Source organism: Bos mutus, chromosome 10 (assembly GCF_027580195.1).
Source record: "Bos mutus isolate GX-2022 chromosome 10, NWIPB_WYAK_1.1, whole genome shotgun sequence".
NCBI lineage: Eukaryota > Metazoa > Chordata > Mammalia > Artiodactyla > Bovidae > Bos > Bos mutus.
The window spans coordinates 14,727,742-14,748,673 of record NC_091626.1 but is presented as its reverse complement, the minus strand read 5'-3'; the positions used below and the strand labels follow the sequence as shown (position 1 = coordinate 14,748,673).

Below are 20,932 nucleotides of genomic sequence, written 5' to 3'. Positions count from 1 at the left end.
AGAAGAGAGCGGTTCTAGAACTGGTTCCTAAATCTCAGGGAAGCCCAAAGCTGAATGTTCTTGTTATAAAGAATCTGGGGGAAATGGCCACCTCCATGGGAGAGGTTGGCATTTCCTGTGTTTTTCTTTCCCCTGCAAACCTTGGAGGGGCCCAGCAGAAGTGAAGTCAAGCAGAGGGCAGTGGGTAGTGGGTAGCAGATGGCAGCTTGCCCCTGCCCCCAGCCGCCTTCCCACTCCCCAGAATGGCTTTCCTGGGACAGCAGCCCCCACTCTGAGCTGTCCCCTGCCTCTCCCCAACAGCTGAGCCAAGGATTTTGTAACCCAAGGAGAATGACGTTTCCAAAAATGTCAAGACAGGCTTTGCCTTCCAGTGGCTCAAGTGAGTCCACGGCCTTTGTTCCTTCACGGCTTCTCAAAATAAGAGGAATACTGTCGGAGCAGACATTACTCACAGCGCGGAAGGAGGAGGAAGGAACTCAATCTGAGCTTTAACCAGATGGAAGAAAGCACTTCGAAGGATTTTGCAGAGCCAGTAATTCCCCCAGGCAGCCAGGAGCTCCCTAATGGAGCACAGGCTGGCTTCTGTGTCCTCTGCTGTCCGACACCCCATCCATCCCCCAGAGATGGGGAGAGGACCAGGTGAGAGAGGCCGAGGAGCTGCCCCTTAGCCAGCTGGGTGACCTAGGTGAGTGACCTAGCTTCTCTGGGCTGCAGTTTCCACGGCTTCAACATGGGGCTGCTTCTCTCTTTCACAGGGCTATGGCAAAGATTAACCAAATTAATGTCAGAGGAAGTGCCTAGCACAATTTCCGAGACAACCCTTCCCACAAACATTCGTTCTTGGGTGAATTCATTTATTTACTTGTTCATATAAAGTGCTTTGAAAGTAGATGAACACATGACCCAGTTTTGCCAAGTGTTTCCCACTGGGGCACGCCGTCCCCAGTTCCATTATTTCAAAGCCTGATAATCACCTGATAATATAATCTAGGGATTCCCAAGGCTGGCAGAACAGAACTGCCTGTGAAAGTTTAAAAAAGAATACAGATTCCTCAATCTAACCTAAGACTTAACAAAAGTCAGACTATCTAGAGGTAGGAATCCCCAGGCGAGGCTAATGCCCAAACAGGTTCTAAACCACTGAATCCTTTTTTAAGAGTCTGTGAGTTCTCATGGATTCTGAGGCTAGGTCCTTCCCAGGCTTGTGCGGAGAGTGACCCTCACTGCCTGAACCCAGTAGCGGGAATACAGAGACCAGAAAGCAGGTGGGGGTTACCTGATGCAAGGGATGAGGCAGTGCTCCCAAACATGTGGACATCGATCTGTCTACACTTCATGCCGCTTTAGATAGAGTTCTCTGGGTGAGTGAAGGGAGACGAGAGCAGACTCGGAATGTCAGGGAGGTGTGGGTGAGTGGTGAGAAAGATGAGGGATGAAAGATACGAGCCCGGGTTGAGGATGACTTCACAACCAGCTCTGTGAAGACGGGAACTTGTCTGACCCTCTGGGCCCCTCCCAGGCCCAGCCTTCACCACGGAAAGCACGTTAGATAACGCACCTAAGTGCTTTCATCATCAGGACCCAGCTGTCAGTTCTCTCTGAAGGAAGCCCCTGCCCCTTCTTCACCTGAGTGACTTCTCTCTGCCTGCAAGCCTCCATCCAAGAGTTGCCTGCTCCAGGAAGCCTTCCCAGATAGCCGAGCAAAGGCGCCTGCACTGGGCCTCATCCACCTGCCCCCAACGTGCAGTGCTGTCCTCCACCCCGAGGTTATCAGCTTTGGTCTCTCAGCCCCACCAGGCGAACGGTATGAACTCCACCTCAATCCACAGTGTCTGGCACACAGCCAGTTCTCAACTATTTCTTCAGATTAAACTTGTCCAAGCCTCTCCTTTTACAGATGAGGAAACTGAGGTCCTGAAGGAGCAGGTGGATCACCCCGGGTCACGTAGCCTATCTGGGAATAGATCAGAGCTCTCCCTAGACAGGTCAGCAGGCCCGTGACCAAAAATAGTATCTGTCCTTTCGCCTCTGGGCCCTCTCCTCTTTTCTACCTAGCTGAGTCCACGTGACTAGTGGAAAGAGCTGTGGACACAACCAGAATATTGTGTCCCAGTTGTGTCTGGACATTCTCTGGGCCTTGCTGCTTTCTCCAGTCCGATGGGACCACCTCTGCTTGTCCAGCCGCCTCCCCTAGCCGTGGGCAGGATGAAATGAGCTGTTCAGTCTGTACACTGGTCACATAGAAAGTATCACCGTCCTAATTATGAGCTAAAGGACGCATGCCACCCCCCAATTCCAAGGCCTCGTTCCTTGCTACCGCCAAGTACGACTGAGGAACCATCAGACCAGCGCATACCAAGAAATTAAATGTGCACATCCCACTGAGAAACATCTGCCCTCGCTATCACTGTGTTTATATTTCATTTTCAGAGGAAAGAGTTGTGATAAACCTGGGTGATGGGGGAGATGGAAAAGACTCAGCATGCCTTGGAAAATCAAGCAAGGGTTTATCAGACATTTTGAAAAGAGAAAGGGGGATTTTTACACTGTGGCTGCAGCCTTTCTTGCAGGGGATGGGGGGCAACATCAGACCACAGCCACTTTCCTGGGGAGCTGGGCCAAGGGCATCCCAACACTGTGGTCCATCTGCAGATGGTACCCAGAAGAGCTCAACACAGCTCTGCTCCCAGCTACATCCCAAGAAACAGAATGAAGATTCAGCTTGTCTTTGCAAAATGAGCAGCTGCCTGCGTCTGTCCATCTGTTATTCACTCAACAAGCAGTTACTGAGACTTGACTGTGTTCAAAGTACTTTGAGTAGCACTAAGGGGGACATTTAAAGTTGCCTCTGCTAACTAGGGGCAAATTATCTAAAGGAGAGAAAAAATAGCCAAGAAGGGTACAAAGCATCATGAGAACTGAGAGAGATCTTTCAGCTAAAAGATCAAGGAGGGCTTCCTGGAGGAAGAGGCACTGAAGAGTGGATAAAAGGGAGTCAGTTCAATGGTTTGTGATAAGGGGACTCCACGCACAGAGGCAGGAATGAGAATGCCAAGTGTGGTGATAAAAGGACCAGCAGCCCTGTGAGACTTGGCATCAGGACATGAGGAGGCAAGGGGCATCCAGCTAGACAGCACAAGCTGGCCACTCTCTTCTTCAGAGTCAGTGGGTCAGGCCCTCATTTTCCCTTCAAATGGGTTGAAAGTGTGCTTTGCAGTCACCTTCTCCCCTCCCCTTTGGTCTTCTGTTCAAAGTTCTTCTGCACATTAGGAAAAAATGCTGTTTGGCTGTAAGCTGAGGAGGACCCAAAAATTCCCAGGAACAAAGCAGAGCGTCCAGCTTGCGAGATCAACAGCTGTGAGGATGCCTGTCAGCGGGCTCTGTGCCCAGGATGACAGGGCGGCTCCAGGGCCAGCCTGCACAATGACAGGCAAGAGCTCTGTGCCCACTCCTGGCATTGCTGTACATCAGCACTGGGCACTGAGGGCTTTTTATTCATCAATATTGATAAAGACCGTGTGTGCTGGGAAAAGTTTTTTTTTTTTTAATTTTCATTTATTTATTTATTTTTTACAGGAAACTCATTTAATTAAAAATGTAGCAAAGGTTATTTTAAAAATAATTCTTATGCAATGCTGGGTCTTTTTTACTGCGCTGGGTCTTCGTTGCTGTGCATGGGCTTTTGCTAGTTGCAGTGAGCTGAGGCTACTCTTCGTTGCGGTGCATGGACTTCTCATTGGGGTGGCTTTTCTTGTTGCAGAGCATGGGCTCTGGGGCTCACAGGCTCAGTATTGCTGCACACAGGCTCTAGAGCACAGGCTCAGTATTTGTAGCACACAGGCTTAGTTGCCCCAAGGAATGTGGATCCAACCCATGTCCCCTGCATTGGCAGGCAGATTCTTAACCACTGGTTCACCAGGGAAGTCCCAGGGAAAAATGTTTAAACACCTTAACAGTTTCCAATAGGAAAAGGGATGAAACAATTTAAATATTCATCAATAGGAGAATGGTTAAAAAGAAAAAAACACCAGGCAACCCTCTGGTGATTCCAATGGTAAAGACTCTGCCTGTGATGCAGGAGACCCTGGTTCGATCCTGCATCAGGTAGATCACCTGGAGAAGGGGATGGCAACCCACTCCAGTATTTTTGCCTGGAGAATTCCATGGACATAGGAGCCTAGTGGACTACAGTCCTTGGAATCAAAAAGAGTCAGACATGACTGAATGACTAGCACTACCGCCATTACACTACTAACCAGTATAAAGGATGAGCAGAGTTATTCTATCCATCTTACCAGGGCCACCCGCTACAGTGAGGGTCCTGGGTTGAGAAAACAAATGGGGGCTCCGGCCCAGGGCCCATCATCTTTTCATCCCACCTATAGTTCCCTCTTGGTGTTAAAGGGATCTCACACGTGTGGACACCCCACCTATATATATCTCCAAGCTCTGTCCACACCCCTAGCAAGCAGTGGTGTGGTCCACCATCAGAAAGGCAGATCCAGGGAAGAAACCTGTCCTGAGCTGTTGGAGCTGGCAATTCTGGTGTCCCAGTGACCCAGAGTGGGGGGATGTGGGCTCTGGGTTCCTCTCCTCTTGACCCCTAGGACTCCTCACCCCATAGAAAGGGGCACAGCCAGAGAAGGGTCAGTGCAGGACCCAGGCAGGGGCCCTAGTGACCAGGTCTAAGTGTGGCATTGATATATACTGACATGAAAAGTATAAAATAATTAAGTGAAAACAGCACACTGCAGAACCATGTGTGTAGAGTGATTTCATTTTTTTAATTTCCTACATAAATGCCTGGAAGTTTTTCTGCATCCCTGCTGCTAACAGTAGTTTTATCTCTAGAGGGCTGGGTTGAGAAGGGAAGTGAAAGGTTTTGCACGTTTTACTTTCCACAGTTCTGTGCTGTGAATGTTATATAAGCATGTATTATTTTTATAATCTAAATTCTTAATAGTTTTTGCATCATACTTTTTTTGCATCAATTAAAGCAGATATTTCTATGTGTTTCCTTATGACCAAAAGAAACAAAATTTTTTTAAAAATCCAATCCTGAATCATTCCTGGATGGTCAAGGAGGTTGTTATGGTCGTGATCCCCATAATGTAGTAAAAATTCCTCAGACATATGTTTTTTCACTTGTCCAGAGGGCCTCCTCTCTGCTTCTTCAGCAGGTCTTTCATACAAGGACTTCCCATTCTGCCTGCACATCTGGGAACTTCTAAAATTAGATTTTCAGGCCCCAGCTGACTGAATTAGAGTCTTCTGAACATTGTGCCCAGGAATCTGCATTTGTACCTCCCCAGGTGATTCTGATGACCAGAAAGGCCTGGGTCCCCCAACCCTTGAAACCCTGGGTGATTAGTAACCCAGACAGTGGTTCAGTCCCATTCGGTAGATGAGAACACTGAGGCCCAAGGCAGTTAACAGCCTTGTCTTAGACCAGGATGTACAGTCTGTGGTTCCTCTTTTAGAGCTGGTTCTCCTCTCCCAGCTGAGTTAACAGGTGTTGGAAGCCAAAAGAAGGCCTGCTGTCAGTGGTCCCAGTTGCAAGCTATCAGATTACAATGCTCCCACTAAACCAGGCATTTAGCTAATTTGTTCAACAACTATATTTGAAGGACCTAATCTGTGTCAGGCACTGTCTGGGAGCTGGAGTGTTTAGAGCTGCCAACCTGACCGACAAGGTCCTAGCTCCCTAGCAGTTCAAATCCTACTGAGAGATAAAGATGATTAAAAGACAGCATCTGAGAGTGCAAAGTGCTATGAGAAATATAAGGCCAGGTGGGGAGGTGGGGAGTGACAGGTAATCAGGAAAAGCATCTTTGGGAAAGTGACATTGGAGCTGAATCCTAAGTGATCTGTGCACAGCATTCATAGCAGCCTTGGTAAAAGTGGGGACAGACTGGTGAGCAGCAATGAGAAAATATAGCGCCTCGGAAGACCTGGTGAAGAGGATGGTTTTACTAGAATGGATGTGGGGCTTGAGCCAACAAGGGTTGTGGTTGCCACGCCTCTGTTTCCCCTACATGGTGCTTCTCAAACATGAAGTACCGCATCCCCTGGAGGGCTTGTTAACACACAGATGCCGGAACCCATCTTTGGTTTCTATTCTCCTTCTTGTTGGTCTCAGGTAGGGCCCAAGATGATGCATTTCTAATAAGCTCCTGGGGAGGCAGACGCTGCTGGGATGGGAACCATCTTGAGAACCACTTCTGCGTTGTAACGGCCTGTTGGCTGCCCATCTCCTCCACTAGGCTGGAGGCCTCCTGAAGGCAGAGGCCGCATAGTGTTCGCCGTCCTGCCCGCAGTGCGTGGTGCATTCATAGGAGTTCAATAAGTGCGTAAGATTCGGTGAATGAGTGAGGGTGTGGGTCATCAGCCACATGAAATAGTATCTTTAAGGCCTTAGAACGTACACGCACTATGTAACTGTATTAGTCAGGGCTCCTCAGAGAAACAGAACAGATAGGTGGAGAAAGGGAGAAAGAGACTATAAGGAGTTGGCTCATAAGGTTATGGAGGCTGGCAGTTCCCCAGATCTGCAGTGTGAGTCAGCACTTTGAAGACCCAGGAGAGCTGACAGTGTAGTTCCAGTCTGAAAGCCAACAGGCTGGAGACCTAGGGACAGCCGACATTTGAGTCCAAGGCAAGAAAAAGTCAATGTCTCAGCTCAGAGGCAGTCAGGACGGAGTCTCTTATTCAGGGGAGGGTCAGCCTTTTTGTTCTATTCGGGCCTTCAACTGATTGGACAAGGCCCATCCATATTGGGGAGGACAATCTGCTTTACTCAATCTACAGATTTAAATAGTAACCTCACCAAAAACACCCTCACAGACACACCCAGAATACTGTTTGACCAAATATCTGGGTACCACCTTGGCCCAGTCAGGTTGACACATGAACTGAACCATCACAGTGTACATGGTTGTTTAAAATACACCCAGTGGATCCTCATGTCTGAGGAGGGCTTTATGGAGGAAGGAAGACTAAGAAATGTGCAGGAGACAGAGGGCTTCTCATTCTCCTGGCCTCCAGGAGTCCAGGCCTACCAGGCATCTCAGCCACAGTGAGCAGCAAGCCCCTCCAACCAGCCCAGGGAGCCCTGGAGGTGCCAATTGCCCTCGGCAGGTCCTGGGGGTGGGGAGAGCTCTCCCTTCACACCCCACCCCCAGCCAGGCCAGGGTTTGCTGTGCTTAGCACTTCCCTGGCCCCATCTTGAACACATTAGCCCCCATACTCAGCTGGCTGGAGGAGGTTGCATTTTCCATGGAGAGAGAGGGAGAGAAACAGCCTTGCTAGAGAAATAGTCTCTCTTTGTTCCTTTAAGCTCTCTGCTCCTCAAGTGGGAGCCCCTCCCTGATGCCTCGATCTGATTTCAGTGAAGGAAATGAAGCCAGAGAGAAATGGAACAGAGGGCCTGGAGTGAGTGTGAGTGGAGGAGGGTGCTGGAGAGAGGAACAGGCGAGGAAGAGAAGTCTCCCGGGGGCAGGCCCAGCTGGCTGGGTCGGGGAGGGCAGCCCTCTCCACATGCTAGCTGCTGCCCCGTGCCCAGAGCTGGGGTTTCTGAACTTGCCTGTCCTTCACGATGGTGGACAGAGCACCAGACTTGCAGTCCCAGCTCTGAAACTGACCAGCGTCTCCCCACAGGCCTGTCACATCCACCTTCTGAGCCTCAGATACAGTCTGTCCTTTCAGCTCCAAAACTGTTCTGGTGATCAAAATCAAATACAATTCAATTGCATCAATTATCCTTCAATTAAAAATAAATTTAAAAAATGATTAATTAAAGTAAATGGTTGATGATAATTGGATTTCCTGGGATGTGAGGTCCAGGTCTCACAGTGAGGGGCAAAGAAGCTGACCAGGGAGGGGATGAAGCCCACATCTTGCCCACTCTACAAGCCAGTCCAGGCTGGTCTCTGACTCAGGACCTCCTCCAGGAGCAAGCCCATCCTTTGAAGATGTCCTCTTTCCTTCCCCAACAGCTGGTGGCCTTTTTGTTCCCGTGGCTTCTGCTGGTTCCATCTACTGGGGAGCTAAACTGCTCACAACTCCCTCCCCAGACACAGCCAGTAAAGGCCAAGCTGAGCCTAGACACTCAGCCTCTTCCACCCTCCAAGGCTTCGAATGGGGGGCACTGCCCTGGGAGTCAGGATACCCTGCACCCGTCCTGCTCTGCCACCATCTCCTCTGAGTTGTCAGACACAATACTTCTGATGCCTCACTGGGATATGACAAACCTAGCCCAAGGAACCTCCACATTTCCTCCCAACTCTGATGGTCTTCAAGGCCAGTTACCAGGTAACCAGAAATATCTGGGGTACAGGGCTTCCTGTCCAAGGGGCTGTTGTAACTGAGATATACACAGAACAAAAGGATTTCTGTTTCCACAAGGCTGAACCTGAGGGAAGTTATGCATTCAGTTAAACAACCAGAGAGAAATAATATACATGGTGTCAGCAAGTCTGCCCACCACTCACACATTAAGTACATGCCCCAGATGGATCATGAGCTGGAGGATATGAATCTGCTCCTCTCTCATTGATCCTGGATGCTGTGTTCCTCTTTTAGCATGGTATTATATGGAATTTCTAAGGGTAATTTTAACTATGTGCTTTTGGGTTTTGGGGTTTAAGTTTGTTGTTTTGTGTGTGTGTGTGTGTGTGTTTTTGCCTTACACACTCTATTTAGGATATTTTCAGTTATAAATACCTAAAAACTTAATTTAGACTTATATAGTAAAAAGTAGTTATCGCTCACATATCTGAAAAGTCCAGCAGCAGCATGCTTCAGGTACAGTTTGATCCAGGGGTTCACAGTATGATTGGAATTTCAGCCCTTTCTCTTGATGCTTCTCTCAGTCCTTCCTGTCTCAGTACATCGGCTCATGCCCCTCATCAGTAAGATGGCTGCTAGCAGTTCCAGTTCTGTGTCTGTACACTGCGTCATCCAGAGAATAGGGACGACTTTGGTCCCTGAGGCCCAAGAGGAGGTACTGAGTGAGATTGGGTTGACTTACATCACTGCCCTGACTCAACCACTGCAGTCCAAGGATAACACTGGCCTGGCTGGCAGTATCTGCTCAGTCCCTACAGCTAGAAATGGAGCCAGCTTTCCTGGATCCACAAACAGAAATGAGGACTGTTGGGAAAATGGAAATGGAAAACTAGGGAAGCAAGCAATATTGACTTTAAATGGGACCTGGGTCACATGATTGAACCTCTGTGCACAGAAAACATTTAATTTCTCAGCAGCCTTTTTCCCAGGCACTGAATCCGGAGGCTCCTCTTAGGCATGTTGTTGTTTAGTCTGACACTGTTACAGCTCCATGGACTGTGACCGCCCCCAGGCTCCTCTGTCCTTGGGATTTCCCAGGCAAGAATACTGGGGGAGGTCGCCATTTCCTTCTCCAGGGGATCTTCCCAACCCAAGGATCAAACCCGCATCTTCTGTATTGGCAGGCAAATTGTTTATCTATGAGCCACCAGGGAAGTCCCCTCTTAGGCCTGAGGCAAAACCAAAAACTCCTGAAGTTGCTGCTGCTGTAGACTGTCAGAGAGAAGGTCAGATCAGTCCCTGGGGACCTTTTACCCTGGGCTTCAAGACCACCCTAGCAGGATGGTCTGCTAGGGCAGATGAGGGCATCTCAGCCCTCAAGGAATTGTGATGCTAAAACACTGGCCACAGCGGGCAGCAGGGATTTCATGCTGCTTTATGTGGGAAAGCCTGGGCTAACCAGCAAAGGTCTCCTGGAGCAGATGGTACTTTGTGCTGGGTCTTAAGGGGAGGTCTCCAGGGTGGGGTCTGCACCCCACAGGGGATGCACAGGACAGCATACTGGAGTCTACAAATAAAATGACTATTTTTATTTAGGTTTATCTTTTATCTGAAAAAAATAGGATTACTGATGTTCAGTACACAGATTGACAGCTGTGCACTGGTGTAATCAACATGTGAATTTACACACCCTGGGGATACGTGTTACCTTTTTCCCCTATCAGTTCAGTCAGTTCGGTTGCTCAGTTGTGTTCAACTCTTTGCCACCCCATGGACTGCAGCACACCAGGCCTCCCTGTCCATCACCAACTCCCGGAGTTTACTCAAACTCGTGTCCATTTAAAAGGTCCAGAGATTAAATTGCCTTGAAGGATGGAACCAGGGCTGAGGTCCCCATCAGGCGTTGTTGGAGGGTGTGAGGTAGGGATCCAGGGGCCCCTTCTCCTAGGCTGTGTCCTGCTGGGATCCCAGGGGCCTGGCATGCAGCGAGGCCGCATCTTGCCTTCCTCAGGTGGCCATCTCCATAGTAAGCCCCTCCCTTTGCAAGGCCCTGCTTAGAGAGCAACCACCAGGGACTTTCCTGGTGGCCCTGTAGTTAAGAATCTGCCTGCCAATGTAGGGGACACAGGTTCGATCCTAGTCTAAGAACTAAGGTCCTACATGCCATGGGGCAGCTAAGGCCAGGCACCACAACGACGGAACCTGCACGTTGCAACTCCTGAAGCCCTCGCACTCATGCTGTGCAACAAAAGAAGTCACCGCGAGGGGAAGCGGCGGTGGAGGCAGGGTGGCAGGCAGGACACAGCACCTAGAGGAAAGACCACGTGCAGCACCTCAAGGAAGACCAGTGCAACCAGAAGAGAATAATGAATAAAAAAATAAAAAGAAAGCAACCACCAGGGAGGGGCCCTTCCGGTCTGCTCCCATCGGAGCAGCCCGGCTCCCCGCCTCCATGGGAGGAAGGCTGGGAGCCCACAGCCAGTGAGTCACGCTACGTGGCCCATGGCAAGGGCCTGATGCTTGCCACGACCTTTGGGGTTTGCCATCTGGTGCCCACGCCAGAGGGTATAGGGTGTCCAGCCCCTGGGAAGCACAACAGGCCTTGAGGCTACAGATGGCTATATAAGGCTGAAGCTGCCCGAGTGGCAGGGGTGCCAGACCCCAGGAGCAATTTGGCTGGTCTTGGGGGTGACGCAAACATTTCCTCTGCACTTCGGCAGTTATCCCGCCAGTGAGACTGAATCATATTCTCAAAACCTCAAGCCTGACGGGCACACGTAATGTCGAGACTCAAGAATGGCAAAGAGGGCTGACCCAGCACCGCCCCCTCCTTCATGACAAAGAAATATTTGGGGCAACACAGAGAAAACTGCCCCGGAACTAGTCCCAGCTCTTCCACTAACAGACCATGGGCCCCTCGTCAGCTCACCTCTCTGGGCCTCAGTTTCTGCATCTGTACTATGGGGACAGTAAGCCCTGTCCTGCTGCTTCACGCAGTGCCAAGGACCCTAGAGGAATCATGTTTGGGAGAATGGGGCTGGGAGGTAGGGGGTGGCCCTTGTTCTTTGAAAAGAACACAGTCCATCTTCAGGCAAATTTAGGGTCACGACAGCTTGGTGCATTTACCAAGTTAGTTGCATGTTGGCCATTTCCAGGACAGATGACTTCTAGGAAGGCTCCAGTCTTCGTGTGGAAGTAACTAGTTATACCCACTCCTGGTCATTGATGCCATGTGGCATCTGTGAGTCCCCACGGTGATCCTGGGAGGTAAGCAGTGCTAGAGTTGTTAACACATTTCACAGCCAAGAAAACCAAGGTCAGTGAACTTCTTCCAGGCCGCACAGCAACCCCTAGACTCTCGGCCCAAAGATCTTGCCCTGTAGCGGGGGCCCACCAAGCTGTCCATGAGGCTTCAGCATTTCACTCTGTAAAATGGGGAGAGTTGTGGAGTCCACCTTCTCAGGCAGGACAGGGATCGCTTTTCTAGAAGATGGCCAGGATTTGTTTTTTCTAATCTAGAACCTGCTCTGCTTGATTGTGTTCCTCGAAGGCATGCTTTCCAGAAAAGCATGTTCCCAGAGGGAACATCCCTCTGGGACACTTGGTTACAGACCAGGTTGACCTTGAATATGGGAGCAGCCAGAAAAGCAAGCTTGGAGCCCAAACTTTCAAACTTTGTTTACTGACCTCTCTCTCTCTCTCTTTGGCTAGAAAAACATTCAGCAGCCTTGACCACACAGTCACGTGCAGAATTAAGTGGCCAAGTATCATGTCGTCTACACAAGTAGATTTTACGAGTCCAATTAAGTCCTGCCAATCAAAAATAGTCATGTTTAATAAGTGGATATATTTAGAATCTGTCATTATCTGGTCCTCAGGGGGAAACCTCAGCTCTTATTTCATAGACTTAATTTCAAACAGAGCTCTGTTAACTCCTACTTCGGACCTTAGTTCTCTTCTGATGGCTCAGAGCAGTGGGTGGGAAGCGGGCAGGAGAATAACTGACAATAAGAAGCCATGTAAGCCTTGTGTCGCCTAAACCTCCAGGTCCATCCCTCTCAACAATCTTAAGCCAGAAAATGAGCAGTTGCTTCTTCTTTGGCTCACGTTGCCAGGGGTGGGAAGCTGCTGGGAGAGCAGGGCTCCAGAAAGGTCTCTTCACTCCCAATGTGTCACGTGTCCCTGTGCCCCTCGGGGTCTGGAAGACACCAGGGATGTGTGAGCCATGGCACCTCCTGCCAGGACAGCACAGCTGTGCCTGGGAGCTTCTGGGTCACTGTCAGCACCAGGACCTGAGCCGAGCAGGCAGGTGGTGGCTGAATGAGGGGCTGGCACCCAAAGCCTAAAGGGGTCCAGACATGCCAGAGGCAGGTGGTGCTGAAGGGAAACAGTGCCTGCTTTAAGGATTTTGCTTCCTGTCTGCACTAAGGCTCTGGCTGTCTGCTGCTGGGGATAAGGGATAGAGGGGGCTTTGGGGCACTCTAAGGGGAGGGCTGGGGCCATCCAGACTGCAGTGGGATTCTCCCTGGACTCGAGGGATGATGGCACTGCTGGGGCTTGGCCAGGTCAGGAGGAAGTAGTTGCTCTTTCTCTAGAAATCCATGTGCATGTAAGCAACGTGCATTAATTCCCAGTGGGTGCATCACAAGTCAGCACAAAGTAGATGGCTTCCCAAAACAGAAGTTTACCCTCTCACGGTTCTGGAGGCCAGACCTCCAGAATCAGGGTGTCGGCGGGCTCTGCTCCATCTAAAGGATCCAGAAGAAATCGTCCTTACTTATTCCAGCTTCTGGCGGCCCCAGGCATTCTTTGGCTGGTGGCAGCTTCACTCCTAGCCCTGTCTCCATTTCACATGGCTTCTTCTTCTCCCAGGGTCTCTCCTCTGTGTGTCTCCTGTAAGGACACCTCACTGAATTGAGGGCCCACCTGGGTAATTCAAGATGGCCTCCTCTTGAGATCTTTAACTACAATTGCAAAAACCCTTTTCCCAAATAAGGTCACAAAGACAGAGGCTCAAGGGCCAGTTGGGTGGCCACCCCTGGCCACTCTTTAGCCCATCTGGCTGCCTCTCCCCCCCAACCCCCAAGCAAAGACTTGGAACCTCAGGGGACAGCCATGAACACTGTACAATGTGCCCCAGCCCCTGGGTCCCCAGCTGAAAGACTGTTACATGAGGTGAAGAATGAGGCCCGCCAGAGGTAATGGCAGATGGCCAAGACCCCAAATCATCCTTCCTCTGCCCAAATGATCCTTATTACCACCCTCCAACCATCTGGCAAGCTCATATTCATCCATTAAGATCCAGCTGAAGCACACCTCCTCCAGGATGTCTGCCCTGCCCTCTCCTTGCAGGGACAGCTTCCATCCCATTTGCTGCTGGACCCATGTGGTCTTCATCTCTGTGTCTCCTGGCCAGGCCTGGCCAGGCCACAGCGTCCCTCTCCCAGGGGAACGAAGATCTGAGTCTGAGGAACGTCTGCAGGGGCTACCCCTCCAGGATTCCCTCCACCCTCCCTACCCCAACCTCCCCTCAACACAGCCCTGCAGATTCCACCCTTTGCCAGGAAGGAGAACCTCCCCTCACATCTTCACTTGTCTTCTTTTCCTTCCCAGGTTGGTCGTCGGCGCCCCACTGGAAACCAACGGCCACCAGAAGACAGGAGACGTGTACAAGTGTCCAGTGACCCAAGGGAACTGCACCAAGCTCAACCTGGGTAATGCGGGCTGTCCACAAGGAGGCCAACCGTTGTCCAGAGCGAGGCAGGCCCTGAAGCACGTCCCTGCCCCCAGTCACACTGGTTTCTCGCAGCTGCCCTGGGAGCTGACTCAGCTGATATTGCTGCCCCCATTTTACAGATGAGGAAGCTGAGGCCAGAGAGAGAAAGCAACTTTCTCACAGTCACACAGCTTGTCAGGAGCTGACCAGGATTCACACCCAGGTCTTCAGTGTCCCGGGCCATGGCTCTTTCTGCCTCATCCATGGCCCCTCAACCTCCTATCTTTTTTTTTTTCCTGACTTTGAAATAACAATGGCCAACATGCATATGTCTTCCAAAAAGTTTGTTTGAATTTTTCTGTAACATCTTACGGAAAACCCCAAGCGAACTTTTTGGCCACCCCAATATGTGTTCACCTAATGCCAGGCACTGGTTTAAGCACTTCGGGGTATTTTTGACTCATTAAATCCCCACAACAACAATACGAGATTTAATCATCAACAACAGCTTGTGGAAGTGAGGGGACCTGCCTGGGGTCAGCTAACAAGCAGCAAGTCCAGGACTATGACCCAGGCAGTCTGCAGCCACCCTTTAACCTTTAACTGCGCAGCACTGCTTTTCTGAAATGATGACTCTGTTCCTCCCTGCAGAGCCCTGGGGCCCAGGGCAGAGGCTGTGCACAGCCTCAAGGGCTCCCAGTCTACACATCCACACCCCACGTGTGCACGCAGGTCACTAAGGCACACACGCCTCTTCTCCAAAGCATTTCTGCTTTGTCCTAAAGATCTGACAGTGGCCAGGCCTTGGGCTGAGGTCCCACGTGGGATAAGCCGTGATTCTAGGACTGACCTTCCCCAGGGTAGGGCTCTTTGCCTCCCGCTCTTCCAGGAGGGGAGCCTCCATCCTAGAGGACGAGGCTGGGGCCCTCTGGGGAGGCTGTGGGGGGAGCCAGGCCTGGCGGGGGAGATAGCAGAGCTTCAGGAGATAAGCAAATGGATGAAAAGGCTACATCAAAGAGAAAGCCCCAGAACCCAGATCCCTCGGGCAGCCAGCTGTCCCAGCACACAGCACTCAATGTCATGCTGGCCTCATCTATGACAGCGTGGTAGGTGGGAAGTTCAGACCCCAGCATAGCCGTGGCCCAGGCTTCATGAGGAAACGGTCCAGGGCGGGCAGGAGTCAGGCTGGCAGCTCATGGATCCCGGTCATCACCACCCTGAGAGCCCAGGCTCCCTAAGAGGCCAAGCTGGAGTCTCCTATAGCTGTACAGTTTCCTTGCTGTGTCTAGGGGGAGCCCACATGCTCTTTCTGAGCCGACGTTCACGCATTTGTAACCTAGGATCCACTTCTGGTCTAATATGTCCCCCAGCCTCTCATGAGCACCTAGTGTATGCCAACCATGATGCTAGTTAATGAGGATACAGCAGGAACAAGGGGCCAAGGGCTCTGCTGGAAAGGCATGGTGAGCGAGGAGACAAACTAGAAAGCAGGGCCATCCCAGGTGAGGAGAGATATTGTGTGATGAACCGGGGCTTGTGATAAAGAGAGGCTGGGTGGGGAGGAGATAGGAAGTAGGTTCTCCTTGGCAAGAGCACTGGGGTGGGGTGGTCGAAGAAGCCTTCCCTGAGAAGGTAAATTTTGAGCAGACGTCCGATGATGAGTCAATCCAGCGGGACCAGAGCATTCCAGGCAGAGGAGAGGCAAGTGCAAAGGTCCTGGGGAACAATTGAACTTGCTCTGTTGGAGAATGGAAAGAACTACTGTGTGGCTCAGGCAGAGGGAGCGTTGGGAGGCCTGTGCACAAGCCTGGGGTCTGGGCCACCAAGAAAACCCCCCTGGTCCAGGTGGGAACCAGACACATGAATCCATCATTTAATAGTTTCCTCTACTGCTGTGGTTTCCAACGTGGACCTGATTTCCCTCCAAAGAAGGAGGAGCCTAAACTGGCGAAGGCAGACATGAAGCCATCAGACCCTGGAACTGGGGCGTAACGCGGGAGGCAGAGGGCAGCGAACAGCGTGGAGGCCAAGGGAAAATACTAGTCCGGGAGCACCTCACTTGAGTTTTTTCCCTCCCAGTGAGGAGGCAGGAGGACCATCTGCCGGTTTGTCCTTATCCACACAGTGGAAAATGCAAAGCAAGGAAACCTGAGTTCTGGGTTTTCCTTTGGAAGCTCCAAGCTGCGATCCCCACTGAGCCAGGAATGTTCTTTCCTTTCTCTCCAGGGAAGTGAATGTCAGTCACTCACAACCTCAGTGTTGCAGAGTCTACTTACCTCCGGCACTTTCTTCCCAAAGCCTGGATGAAGTCAGGGTTTTCATGAGGGGCAGTTGCTCAGGGAGGGAATGTCATTCTGGAAGGCAGGCCCTGTCTGAGGAGGAACTTGTGCCCCAGACCCTCACACAGACCCACTGAGAAAGAGGTTAGTCTCCCTTGATCACAGAGAGGGAGTTAGTGACTGCGTCAAATCCATGATTAGCAGAAGCTGGGCTCCAATCCGAGGCTCTTACTCCAACACAAGGGTCTTTCCCACCATGGCATCTGCATCTGGGCCCACAGTTTCGTGAAGGACTTTAGTCATTGAGGCAAGGAAGGGAGAGAGGTGGCGGGGTCAGGACGGGGCACCCCTTAAATAAATGAAGAGCAGAATTCTCTAAGTCCCTGAGGGGAGAAAGTGGCCCAGCTGGGGCTTGGAGCTTCCTCTCCAGACTTCTCACTCCCTACCTCTGCCACCACGGCCCTGCAGGCAGATGGGGAGACTCAGGATGTGTAACATTGGCTATCCTGGATTCAAGTCCCTGCGTTATCGTTTACCGGTGATTGACATTATATTAGTGGAAGTCACCACCCCTTGCGTGGGCTTCTCAGGTGGCTCCGTGGTAAAGAATCCACCTGCCAATCCGGGATACACTCAGGGTTCGATTCCTGAGTTGCGAAGATGCCCTGGAGAAGGGAATGGCTACCCACTCCAGTATTCTCGCCTGAAAAGTTCCGTGGACAGTGGGGCCTGGTGGACTACAGTCCAAGGGGTCACAAAGAGTCAGATGCAACTCAGCGACTAAACAACAACAAAACTCCTCTGCACACCTTGACTTTCCCTCTATGAAATGGAAATGGTGGCCCCTGGAACACCCAGGATCAAGAGGGGGTCCTGGGAGGGTGGGGGCGGGCGGCACTTTGTAAGTGATAAAGCATCAGAGAAGCACCGGGGTTATTAGTATGATTTTCTCTCTAGTTTGTTTGGACAGAAAAAAGAGAAAACAATCCCAGGCACTGGTAGCACAGCCAAGAGGAGCTGGATTTCAAAAGGAACCTTACTACAAACTGCAGGAAACCAAGGGGAAAAACAACAAGCACAGTTGCCCTGTCCCCAGCCCCCCAGAGCCATCAGCCGTCTGAAGTTCTGGCCTCTTCCCGTGCCTGGGCCCAGATCCTGCTGGCCTGTGCCCCAGAGGGTTGGCCGACTCTTCACACTTTCAATCGCCAGCAGAGCTAAATGTTCTTAGAGATCACACCCCTCCCCTCAAGCACAGAAAACATCTAGGCTCTGTTCACAGCACATGAGGACTGCTTGCTGGGGCTTAGCAAAATGCCCAACTCACTTTCCCCTAAACTCTACCCACCTCCCAGGTCCCTCACACACACACACACACACACACACACAGGGAATTCAAACACATCTTTTCCTTCAGTGGCCTGAGATAATGATCTGGTAAAACCTTCCCCAGTGTAATTGACTCAGTAATTTTAATCTGCCACGACCCTCTCCCTCCACCCAGTCAGCTGATAATCCTTCACCTGAATATTCCTCTGGGGACCAGAAGGACATTCTTGGGCAAGACCTTGGACCTCTAGAAGGCTCTTGTTAAGTTGGCTATTTGTTCCCTGTGAGAAAGAATCGGTTATCTTGTGTCAGTTTATCAGCTGAGCAGAGGGCTGGACCCTGAGGTAGCTGGACAGGGGACTGGTCAGTGTTGATGGCAGGTTGGCTTGAAGAAAAATGTGGAAGAGACACTGCATAGAGGAGCCAGAGGAGCCAGCCTCGGTGGGGTGCCCGGGTATGTTTGGGGTGGGACACAGAGAAATGGCTGAAGGAGGGAACGCTCTGGATTAGGAGATGGAAAGCCCTGTCATGTTCTTCCTGTGTGACTCTGAGCAGCTTGCTTGGCCTCTCTGAGCTTCACATTCCTCATTTCACACTGAGTTGAGAGGAAGTAATCAGACGACCTTCGGGCAAGGCCTTGGTAAACCATGAAGGGCTCACTGATCTGCAGATGAACGAGGGGTTCAGAGGGGCAAGCAGAATGGGAGAGGACCCTGCTTGCCTCTGCCTTGGGCCCCTCTGGCGGCCAGCGGCAGCAGCAGACACTGGGCGGACGGCGGGCGGGAGGGACTGCAGGCTGAGCCTTTCCATTCCACCCCAGGAAGGGTCACCCTGTCCAACGTGTCCGAGAGGAAGGACAACATGCGTCTCGGCCTGAGCCTGGCCACCAACCCCAAGGACAACAGCTTCCTGGTAAGAGCCGCCCCCCGGCCCTCTTTCTAATCCCCAGCCCTTCCGGCCCACACAGGCCCTCTGCTCGGGGCCGCAAGGGACATGGGGTGGCTGAACATGCCTGCCCCCCAGACCACCTGTCCCTGCGCACCCCAGGAGCAGCCCCTCCTCCAGCTTCCTGCCTGTGCCATTCTGCCTTCTGCACCCTAAGCTTTTTTGGGGGACAATTCAGACAAGAAAAAGGATTGAGGCCTTTTGTGTACATTCCCTTTGGAGGTTGGGGGGAGGGGAACCATGGAGCAGACAGCCTAAAAAGGAACAGGGATAAAGATTATTAACAGTCCAATAGGGTGTGGGGGCCATCCTGTTCTTTGGGGAGCCCAAGGTCCAAGGCAGAGGCCGAATCTCCACTCCAGAATGGATGAGTTAGGACACACCACACACCCTGAGAGGACTTGGAGTGGAAGTCATAAATGAGTGAACGCAGAGTTTCTACAACAGAGGGAAGGATAAAGAGGGGCAGGCCACCTGAACTGCACGGGGGATCAGACGGGAAGGTTTCCTGGAGAATGTTTCTGTTTTGTTTTTAAAGAAGAAACTAGTCTTAGCAAGGCAGAAAAAGGAAGGAGTACCTGGGCTGAGGAGGTAGAGATATTCATTCATTTAAACTATTTTTTGAGTTCTTACAATGAACTGAGCCTGATGCTGGGCACTGGGGATTCAGCAGTCTGCAGAACTCCCTGCCCTCCTGAAGCTTCCATTCTGTTTGGGGGCGTGATGATAATAAATGAGTAATATGAGCATGCTGTTGGGACAGAAAGTCAGCAGCGCTAGGTGCTGGGAGGTCTCCGCACCCGCCCAGGCACACATATGCAAGCTTTGCACACGGTGGGCGGGTGCGGGTGGCCTGATTGATCGACACTGCCCGCCCCTTGCCCCCATGTTCGAGTAAACCACCATGAATGTGGGTGATGCTGGGACTGATGGCTCCTAGAAACAGCTGCAAGAGAAGATTTCAGAGAAGAATTACCCCGAAAAGCCCATAAAATGCACCACTTATTTTAAGATAGGAAAGCTAGTATCGCTCTCTGCTCTCACCCGTCAGTCCATTTCTGTTGACAAATGAGACACCAGGGCAGTGAGATTACTGGGGTGCTCAGAGATTTGACAGGAGCATAGTGGCTCTACCAGGGAAAGTCCCGAGGTGCCTCGGTATACGGTCAGCCCACAGCCCTCATCATCCCCAACCAAGGCCAACATGACCCCTGGTCCTGTCCACACATACTTGTCAGGGGCTTTGGTCTGACACCCTTCTCCGTCTGAGACTCCTTGTCATACCCTATCAACTTGATTTCACTGACTTCACAAGATGGAATGAAGGTCCAAGAGGGGAGGTGTGACACAACCCCTGGGGCCTCTGTGGGGAGGTTAAGACCCGAGTTTGTAAATACCAACCTTTGTTAACTCATTCACTCATCCATTCATCCATTTACTCATCAGCCCATCCCCCAACCAAATGTCTGTCCCTCTAGTCATCTATCCATCCATCCATTCATTCAGCCACCCATCTGTCTGCACATCCGTCTACCCCCTCATCCTCCCATCTAATCATCCATCCCTTCCAACATCCATCCACCATCCATCCATGCACCCATCCATCCATCCTCCACTCACTTATCCGTCATCTATCCCTCCAGCCATTATCCATTACCTAGTCTCCCATTATTCATTCTCCTCCACTTCCAGAAATAACTTGCAGAAGCTTCAACAAAAGACGCAGATAAAACAAAACCTTTAAAATCTGAGTTAAAAAAGAAAGCTAATTAAATAAAGGGATTGGAAGTGGAACAATTATTCTTCCACACCAAAAGAAATAACAGCATAAAGTTTAGTCTTGAGTTCCCCAGCAGCAGGGCAAAATGAAAACAGAAGCTGAGCTTTCGTTTTCAATGACTCTGAGAGGGACTCATCATTCAGTCGTTAAACGAGGGGCTGACATCGATATTTTGGCAACAAATTTCAGAGAAAAAGCAGAAACACACTTTTTCCTTTCCCTAGCAAGGAGCCATGGGCATGTTGTTGGGACCCTGTCCTGGAAGTTTGCCCAGTAATGACCTTCAGGTGACCTCTTCAGGAAGACTTTTGAAAGGTTCCCTCCCATGGATGACAAGGTTTTCCTGCCTCCTGTGTGGTGGGAGGGGTGGACAAGCAGGGGAAAGAGAGTCACACCCCGGATGATGGGGTGGAGAAGGGGATCCTTGAAAATACAACAACAGCGGACTCCAAGGTTAGTTAGTCTCCCTTCCGCCTGAAACCAAGGAAACTGGTACATGTTACCACAAGAGAAATTTAGGATACCAGCACTCAGATGGAGGATTCTGTCTTGTGTCTTGGAGGGTGGGGCTGGGCCAAAGGCTGTTGGGCTTGGACCCTG

General features: G+C 51.1%; 1 protein-coding gene across 1 annotated transcript in view; it reads left to right on the top strand.

Moving 5' to 3' along the window:
• The window catches only part of ITGA11 (integrin subunit alpha 11), a 133,178-nt gene that overhangs the window by 51,200 nt on the left and 61,046 nt on the right, over positions 1 to 20,932 (top strand). The window contains exons 3-4 of the mRNA XM_070377343.1: positions 13,900 to 14,000; positions 18,428 to 18,519. Coding sequence (XP_070233444.1) covers positions 13,900 to 14,000; positions 18,428 to 18,519 — 193 coding nt within the window. The remainder of the gene's footprint in view (positions 1 to 13,899; positions 14,001 to 18,427; positions 18,520 to 20,932) is intronic.